Source organism: Lathyrus oleraceus, chromosome 6 (genome assembly GCF_024323335.1).
Source record: "Lathyrus oleraceus cultivar Zhongwan6 chromosome 6, CAAS_Psat_ZW6_1.0, whole genome shotgun sequence".
NCBI classification, from domain to species: Eukaryota; Viridiplantae; Streptophyta; class Magnoliopsida; order Fabales; family Fabaceae; genus Lathyrus; species Lathyrus oleraceus.
The window spans coordinates 355,974,253-355,983,936 of record NC_066584.1 but is presented as its reverse complement, the minus strand read 5'-3'; the positions used below and the strand labels follow the sequence as shown (position 1 = coordinate 355,983,936).

Below are 9,684 nucleotides of genomic sequence, written 5' to 3'. Positions count from 1 at the left end.
AGCAAGTGAATAATTAAGAGATCTTGCATGTTTTTCTCCATTTCCCATCAAGCCACCATTATAGTCTTAATTGAGATGCATGCATCATTAAACATGGTTGCTCAATATATCAATAACTAGCAACAATGGATATGAAACCAACCGGATTAACAATCAAATTGGAGTGTTTTTTTATATTAAAGGAGTCATATAAGCTATTGTAAAAAGATATAAAACTGCTCCAATGAAAATGTATACCTCCATCATAGATTTAGAAAAAAATGTATGGTCATGACGAATCAAAATCCAAATCCGTTCAACCTAAATCAAATAAAAAGTATTGTAGTTAACACAATAAAACATTCAAAATATGATAACATGACAAACATAAATATAATCTAAAATGAATTAAAAAAAAAAAAAAAACAGAGTTTTTATAATGAGTTCATAAGTTCAAACTTTTTCGCAAGTATTCATACTACTTCATCAAGTCTTCACTTGTTTCAAAATCACGTAAAATGTTGGAAACGTAGTTAAAATGAATGAAAATATGGAGAACAATATGGAATCACTCTACTGTCAACTTAACCACACCATGAGATAATTCAAGTATAATAATAAGTTAGAGTAATATTATAAACAAATTTCTAAAAGACATTCTAAAATTAAAATAACAAAATAGTGTAATATTATATATATTCTGAATCCATTAAAAACGTCTTCCCTTTACTCTGGTTGACAACGCTCCAGATATCCATAATCCAAACATCCATAATTCTAGCCGCAAGAAGTCAAATTTCTTTTGAGTTGTTGATATCTTTTACGCAATTGTTACTGCAAAAAAATGGTAAGTATTAAACAAATCAACAGCACAACAGAGTAAGAACAATTTTTATTTGATAAATGGAGCGTGAAAGGAAGAACTCTGGGTCATGGATTCTTCATTATGAATTTGTCACAACTCACAGATTAATACCATCAAATTTGTAACTAATAATAAAACAAAAACAACTATGTCTTTTGGATTCTCCATTGTAAAAAAAATTGGGATGTGTTTATTTAAAATCATTTTTTCATTATGATAATTGAAATGGGTTATGAATAGATTGTTATAAAATGAATATTTTGTTATAAAACCCCAATATCACCGTTCTAAATCCAATCGATGAGAACATAATAAATTTGCAATGTTCTTCATTGCTTCCACCATTTCTCTAACACATCAACACAAAAGTAAAAGATTATTATTTTTTTAAGAAAATCCAGAAAATTCGATACCCAATTCCAATTTCAGTCTTAATTCCAAAATAAAACTGATAAAATTTCAATATATTGTAAAAGAAATCTTTCAAATAAAATCAAGTTGTGAAAACCCAGAAGCAAACACTACAATGGAAAACACCTATCACAACGGTTGGAAAAGGGATATCACCATATTGAATCAATTATTGTGAGATAAGGCGTGGTTATATGTATGATGCTTTCCACCACGGTCGTGCGACCGTGATTGTATCTATGCAGCATGCTATCTATCACAAGAGTTACTTTAAACAACCGTTGTTATATTGTTTAATGCATAACATTTAAGAATGGTTGTAATAAACAACTGTTGTGATATATATATCTGAGTTTATTACAAATTATGTGGAATACTTATTTCTCCGATGTTCACTAAACATATAATCTCTCAACCTACACTAGAACATTATAATATAACAAATTAAGTTATATTATAAGAACGAGTTCATGTTCAATGCTTGACAAGAGTTCTTCAATTCCTTATCCGCATTTTGTTCTTTAATAATTAGAACTTGCTTTAGTGATTGTAGTTCTTAATCACCCCCTTTCCACCTTTAATTTTGTCTACAAAGTAAATAATATTTTGCAAACAAAAATAGAGGTGGAGAGAGTGGTAGTTGAAGAACTACAATCACTAAACGGTGTGAAGAATTCTTGTTAAGAATTGAACATGTACTTGTTTTCTAATACAATTTTATCTATCATATTATAATTTTCTAATGCACTTTGAAAAGATATATTCGGTAGGGGATTAAAAAACACTCAAACCACATAATATATAATAAACTCATCTTTTAAACAAACATTAACAACAACATTCATAAAAAAATATTCATCAAGAACAAATCATAAACAACAAATACGATACAACAAACATATCAAGTCATAGAATACTTCAGAAACGTACCATACATACATATCCTATTATGGCGTGTCCATAATGAAATAAGGATAAAGCTAAAGTTAGATCTAACAAGCATCTCTCTAGAGCCACAAACTTGTGTCTATCTTGAATGGATGCCATTCTGGATCTTTGACACAAGTTTGCAACGCTAACTTTAGCTTCGTCCTCTTTATTAAAACAATCATCCCTACCTACAAGTTAAAATAGTAGAAAGTTCAAAATATTATGAAACAAACTATTGAAACAGATTTTGAAAAAAAAAACTATAGTGAAAACGAACCTGTAAATACCCATTGACTAAGATTTGAGGTTATGATTTCGTTTTGGGGTTTTCATATGAGGGAGTCGACTGACAGGATTGTTAGGATTTCCTTTTGAGAGAGACGAGTGAAAGATTGGTTAGAGTTTTGTTTTGAGAGAGACTATTGTTATGTACTAAAGCGAGAGATAATTTCGCTTATATATAAATAAGTAGCACCTTTCACCACGGTTGAAAACAAAAACCGTGGTGATATTCAAGGTAAAACACATTATTATCACAATAAATTACCAAATTATTGATGTTGGGATTCGAACCATTTCACTCCATGTATATTTCAACAATTATTCTATATGACTGTTGTTATGGACCCGTTTGTTTTGTTTTTTTTTAAAAATGATTTTTATAGTGTTAAATATTTTAGTGTAAAAAAAATTTGCAAAGAAACTTTTCATAAAAATTTCAAATGAAAATTTGGTTTGAATAGTTATTTTTAAAATATTATTTTAGATATTTCATCGTTTTATGGAAACTTTTTTTGGATATCAAAATTTTCAAAAAATCACTTAATTTTTGAAGCTATTTCAAATAATTTTTCATAAAACTCATTTTTGAGATACAATTTTTTAAAAATATTATAATTTTGACTATATTTTGATCTTCAATAATGTATATTTATGTTATAGAATGAACAATTCAATCTTTTAATTTATAAAAAATAAATTTTAAAAAAATTGTAATATTTTTAAAAACATTTTTGTAGAATCCATTTTTAAAAATATAAAGAAAAAATTCATTTTTTTAAATACCAAAATAAACACTCAAAAATATACTATTATCACGGTTAAAACGATGGCCGTGGTAAAATTGGTGTTATGAAATGTCTATTTTGTAGCCGTGAAAATTGAAATAAAAAAATTGTATTTAATTTAAACATCAAGGTTAGAACCGTGGAAGCTCTTAAATCTGAATATATATATATATGAAATAAAGGAAGAAAAATAAAATGAACTTTATGAAAGAAAAAAAAGTGGAAGCTAAGAAAATGGGTTACCAACTTACCATCATAGTGTTCGACTTGTTTAGTGAGCTTGGCGATGTAGACGAAGTTTTCACGTTCTTTGCAGAAGACTGTGAAAAAAGATTTTCTAAAACCGAAACAACAATTTACAAATCTTTAAAAGTTTCAAATTTGACAAAGGGCGTAAATATGAAAAATAGAGAAAGGAAAAGGATTAGAGTATGAAAAGTATATTTTTCTGCGCAACTAAAAGATTGGGAGCACTGAATGATAAGCAAGGGAAGATAAGTAAAAAATTGGAAATGTAAAGAAGAAAAAACTTTTAAGATTAGAGTGTGAAAGGAAGAAGAAGAAGTTTGGTCTTCAAATACCTTGAAAGAAGCATTTGAGACTATCAGTATTAATTAGTAGAAATGGATGAAAAATTATAATTAAGATTATGAAATTAGTTCCCAACCAACAAGTTCTATCAAATGTTAAACGGTAATTTTGATAGTAGTTTGTTTTTAAAATAGATGAACTTTTTTATTTTATTTTGACACTTAGGTAACACCCTTTGTGTGTAAATAAATATTTTTTCAACTTTTTTAAATCCACAAAGTGTTTCGCCATATTATTAATTAATTAATTAATTTTATCATTAAGTAATTAATTTCTAAAAAAAAATCATGTTTCATACAAATCCAGAAGAAAAAAACTCATAAACCCAATCTTTATATCTCTAATCTTCATACAAACCTAAAAAAAAATTCATAAATCCTAAAAAAAAATTCCATCCTAGGAAAAACTTCCATTGCATATGATACAAAATCATAATCTACTATGGTGCCAGAAAAAACTTAGAAATAGTTTTAATGATAAATTCAAACCAAAAATAACAAATTCAAATCAAATAACACAACTAAAAAACAAAATTCTAACCAAGAAACGAAATCAACCCAAAAAATTCAAATAAAAAAAGACATTTCCCTCAAAATTACATAAGAATATTATCATCTCCTCATCTTCAACAAATAGAAAAACCTGTCGCAAAACACTGATGGCATTAACTCTAAACATCATCACAAGAACAAACACAATAGCAATAGTTGTATTCTGCAGAACAAGTATTGATTCAGCAGTGGGAATAGGAAGGAGAATGGGGTTTCTGCTGTCGAATGTCCATTACAAACAATGCCCATTAATCGATGGGTGAAGTCTCGCTCAGTCCGAGACCCACGTGATGTATCAATGGCAGAGCATACAAAACAACTTCATGTATATTGGAATAAAATCATTTTATTTTCCAGCAAAGTCATGAGCCAGGAGAAGAGAAAACACGCTCTGGATTACATATGCAGTAGTGCATTTTCATTGACACCAAACAGTCCTTAATTATAAACAGTACTAAGATATGGTGAATCGGAGCTAAGCATGAAACATGCCTCAAGAACTTTTTACTCATATCTGGGAATCTCACCCCCCATTACCCTCCACGGACCACCATAAAACTTTGGTTTCATGAGAGGAACTGCTTTCCCAGGGTGTTCTTCCCAGTACTTTTCCTGTGATAAAGCAAGATTCATTATAAAGATCAGAATTTCACACCAACATGATTTTGATAAAAGATAATCAGCAATTGATGGTTACACCATTTAACTTTCAAACATAAATTCTCTTTGTCACAAGGTGATAAAAAGCAAGGTAAACAAAAAGGCTCAAAACCAAAAAGTGAAAATGTTTTCCCTTTGAATGAGATTTTAGCCTTTCCAATTTCTATACTAGTAGACTATAAGCAAACATACAATAGAGAACTAGCAATGAAAAGGTGCATAGTAATTTTTATCATTAACCGACAATAATTAACTTGAAGCAAGAACACGGAACATTTTACACACAAACCTATTTTCAAATAGAGTACGAGCATAGAAGAATACAAACAGTCTGAATTATTTTCTCCTCATCCCTATTTTGTTTGGTTGCTTGTTTATAATGATTAACCGTACGGAAGCAGATAACACAGTTAAAAAAGCATTATAAACAAACTAAACAGTGTCATTTATTGGTAATGTGGATTTCATGTTGCACTTCAGAAATAAGTCCAAAACAGATAATACTACTAGTCTAAAAATGTAGAATGATATACAACTCTTCAGATACCAAAAGAAATAAAACATGAATCCCTCTAATCCCTAATCCTTTACATCTCACGTTGGGGAACAAGCATGTGCAACCCAAGATGCTAAAAAATGCTCAAATTCACAAACAAGAAAGGAAAAAAGAGGTGAGGTTCATTGAATCATTTACAGTTCTGTTTTCGCATTGCAGATTACAAGTATGTCATTCCCTCTCTGCACATTTTAGATTTAGACCTTTCACACAGAGAATGGAGTAGCACCCTTCCCAACAGCAGATAAAGTCCCCCCATGACACCTCTTTATGTTCCACAACATAATGAACTTGTATATTCTTAGTGTACTACAACGTAAACAGTGTCGACGTATCAGTGTCGACGTATCAGTGTCGACGTATCAGTGTCGACGTATCAGTGTCTGTGTTGTGTTTCCATACGGTTCCCTGTAAGGGAATTCCCTCAAATAAACAAATCCAACCCGCTCAACAAAATTCAAAACTCCAATCTTTTTTTTCTCTATTCTCAAACTCTAGTGTCTAAATACTCTACCTCTACAATTTCATGGAAAATGGCGATTTTAATTGGTACGAATAAATAGCATTAAACAGAATAATAACGAAAAAAAATAAGAGAAAATTGAAATGGAAAAAGAACCTTGTAGAGTTGTTCAGTGACGGCGGCACCGATGACTCCGGTATAGAAAGCGGCGACATAAGTAACAACAACGGGAGTGAATGATTTAGGTCTTCTGTAGGGTTCAACCATGTCCCATAGAAAGGTTTTCTCCCATTTTGTGTACAAATAATCTGCATATTTTCTCCATACATAACTCGCCATTGAAAAATTATGAATTCAGAATCAAATAAGAAGAGTGAAAACTCAGAAAGAGATGAACAGCGTGGCGTATTTGGGCTCGATCGGAAAGAAAGCGGTTGGTTGCGGCGGAACGGAGAACCGTAGAATCAGAGTGTCGTTATTTGGGCTCGATCGGAAAGAAAGCGGTTGGATCAAGAACGAGTTCGGCGTGGTTCTTGAGTGAACTGGCTGAACTCGCGTTTTTCTGGAGGCGTGCAGATGGATCTTGGTTCTCCATGGAACCTGGATTTGAGTTGGAGACTTGGGCCTTTGGCCCAAGCGATTTCAAACTCTACACCTCCCTCTGTCTTACATACCCCCAGACCCATGATCGGATTCCTTAATCCCCATTAATCCATGATCGAGGTTCTTAATTTATTTTAACTCCAATTTTAATTTCATTGATAAATCTTGATACTGATTTTTTTCTTGTTATGATATAGGGATTAGCATATTTTTGTTGGTAATTAGATTAGCATAGTTCTTTATTAATTAGATTAATTGAAAATTAGGATCTAGATTAGAGTTAGAAATTAGATTTAATCGTTTTTAGATTAGATTTAGATTTAGGATTTTTCAGAATTAATTCAACATTATTTTAACCATGCCATAAGTAGAATTTAGTCATTAGGTTTTGACATTTCTTTCCTGTGGATGTTTGTTGAGATTAATATGGTTAGATTTTGATTTTACCATGATTTTTCCATTGGGTTAATTCTCATTCAATTGGACTATTGTGTGATTGATTTGTATAATCATGTAGTTTAGATTCAATTCTTGAATTTGGATTGTGAATTTCACATTTGATTAATTTCGATTCTAATTCATGTTGGTTTATGATCATTTTGAATAAATTGAACAAACTCACTTGAGCGTCGAAGCCATGTTCAAAGTACAAAACAACGACAACAAAATCTAGAAATCTGGTGACGAAACTCAAATCGACCAAAACCGGTTCTTACCCACAAAGACGTCGAGCTCCTAATGCAACAAACTCGTGCAAGCAAACACTTGTGTTCGCGTCGTTGATGATGTTGATTCGTGATGAAAAACCTCGTGTTGGTGATGACCCCGTTTTTCAGATCGTGTTTCTTTGAGGATGGACGATGAAGACAGAGCTTCACGTTCTTGATAATGAAGAATGAAGATAAGGTTCTGCGTGTTGGCGATTCATGTACGTTAGCAAAGAAGAGTGAAGATTGAAAGATAACCTTCTCTCCGCGTCGACTTCCAATGTTCTGGTGCAGTATTCAGGTTCTTGATCCTTCTCCCTTTCAATCTTCTTCTTCCCGATTCTGCTTTCTCTCAATATTGTGCATGTGTCTCTATTTTATTTCTTCTGTTGTTTCCAATTCTTCTGTTTCAGTTGTGTGGTTTGAGGGGGCGAGAATGACCGGTGTTTGAAGGTAGTTGAGGGTTATCCTTTTGAGAAGTTGGCTCTTGAAGAGGGTTGTGAAGGAATGGTTGGAGGATGGTGCTTCGACGAGGGTGAAGAAGAGGGTGATGAGCTAGTTGGGTTGAAGAAGTCTGGAGATGATTCTGTTCTGTAGGGTTCAGGGTTAGTTATCAGTTCTGAATTCAGTTGGAGGTTTGTTGGATTCGGTTAGGATTAGTTTCTTACAAAATTTCGGTTAGAAATGGTTACAGTTTTGTCTAGCAGTTGGAGACTGTTAAGTTGTTATGAGAATTTTCCGAGTTGGTTCAGAAGTTATGCCGTAAGTTTTTGAAGTTTGTTGAGATTGAAGTTAGAGAGTGAAGCTTGAAGCGGTTATTGGGCGTAAGCTGTTAGCAAGGTGATTGGAGGTTGTTAGCAGGGTATGAAGAGAAAACCAGTTAGTTGTTAGGAAAATGTCGGGTGAAGTGAATTGAGTTCTGATTTCTATTGAATTGGAAATGGGAAAAAAGTTATGTTCAATTGGTCATTGGAGAGTTAAAGGATTTGATGCAAGTTTTTAGAAATTGTTCTGTTACGATTCTGTTTTGGAATTTGTTACAGGTGGTTACAAGTTGTTATTTGAGTTATTTTCTGCTGTCAATTTTTTCCTGTTTGTAGTTAGTTCATTAAGATGGAATCCTATTGATATTGATGTGTTGACGCTGATATGCACTGGATGTTATAACAAATGTTTGGGATAGCTATGTTGATATGTGAACTATGAAGTGAATTCATGATGAATCTTGATTGTTAATGTTAATACTTGAAGTATGTTTGCATTGTTTTTTGTATTATGGTGTGAATGCGTATGGTTGAATGAAATTCTATTAGCATAATATGTTGGTTGAATGTTAGTTGGTAGGCTGAAGTGCTTGAAATGTTTTGATGAATGGGTTATGGCTTCATGATTTTGCTATGCTTGAAATGAAAAAAGAATAAATGATCTGAGTTCCATCTGTTTCTTGTTTGTGCAGGTTATATAGGTTGTCATTGTTTGGACCAATGCTATGGGATTGAGCTTGGAGTCATGCTTGGGAAAGGATGGTTATGGACCATTGCGTTGACTTGCTTGGATTAGATTTCTACGGAATGCTACGGCCTTGTGGGACATTATTGTAACGACTTATGTCATGAATTTGAAATGATTGTAAAGTTGGAAATGAATGTAAATGTATGTATTTAAATGGAATGAATGGTTGTAAAAGTTCGTTGGAAATGAATATGAAATTAGGTAATGGCCTATGTTGTAACTTTGAAATTGAAATATTGTAATTGGAATGTTAATGAATGAAAATTATTATGGTATTTTGAATGGTGCCATTGAACATGAAATGGTTTATGGTTATGGGTATGTTTAGAAATGGTTGTAGCATGAATTTGTGGCTTATGGAAATGTAATGTATGGTTAAGCTTGACATATTGTAATGAAGTTTATTGGTGAATGGATTTGAAAATAAGTGTAAGGTTGAATTGATTTAGGTTCATAGAATTGTGAATGTGAATTGAATGTAACATGTATTAAAGAGTGGTTGTAAAGGTTTTTAGACATTTGAATACGAATGATATTTGTTGATGCATGAAATGATTATCTTCATGAAAACATGAACATGAAGTGTAATTTGGAAATGGTTTAGGTCTTGATTGTATAAAAGTGGAAAAATGGTTTAAAACTACTATGGTTTAAACATGGCCAAAAATGAACATGAACACGATAAAAGAATGGACTTTGTAATGAACATGGTTAAAAGTGAACATGAAAATGAGTTAGGACTTGGAAAGTGACATTGGTTACATGGTTGACTTTGGTCAAAGTCGATGA

At 31.9% G+C, this 9,684-nt stretch overlaps 1 protein-coding gene and 1 long non-coding RNA gene across 2 annotated transcripts; one reads left to right on the top strand and one right to left on the bottom strand.

The window, feature by feature from the left end:
- Positions 1 to 4,298: 4,298 nt before the first annotated feature.
- On the bottom strand, positions 4,299 to 6,493 carry LOC127097804 (uncharacterized protein At4g29660). Its single transcript, XM_051036290.1, has 2 exons — positions 6,230 to 6,493; positions 4,299 to 5,006 (listed from the first exon to the last, which is right to left on the bottom strand). The coding sequence occupies exons 1-2, from the start codon at positions 6,410 to 6,412 to the stop codon at positions 4,899 to 4,901; spliced, it is 291 nt and encodes a 96-aa protein (XP_050892247.1). The 5' UTR covers positions 6,413 to 6,493; the 3' UTR covers positions 4,299 to 4,898.
- Positions 6,494 to 7,020: 527 nt separating this feature from the next.
- Positions 7,021 to 9,170, top strand: LOC127097805 (uncharacterized). Its single transcript, XR_007793198.1, has 2 exons — positions 7,021 to 7,684; positions 8,840 to 9,170. It is a non-coding gene; the product is annotated as an uncharacterized LOC127097805 (long non-coding RNA).
- Positions 9,171 to 9,684: the final 514 nt, after the last annotated feature.

Bases quoted from the DNA above. Each gene is read 5' to 3' on its own strand.
- LOC127097804 (XM_051036290.1), bottom strand. From the start codon at position 6,412: ATGGCGAGTTATGTATGGAGAAAATATGCAGATTATTTGTACACAAAA. The intron at 5,007-6,229 runs GTTCTTTTTCCA...GCTTTATCACAG, and splicing joins TCACTGAACAACTCTACAAG to GAAAAGTACTGGGAAGAACA.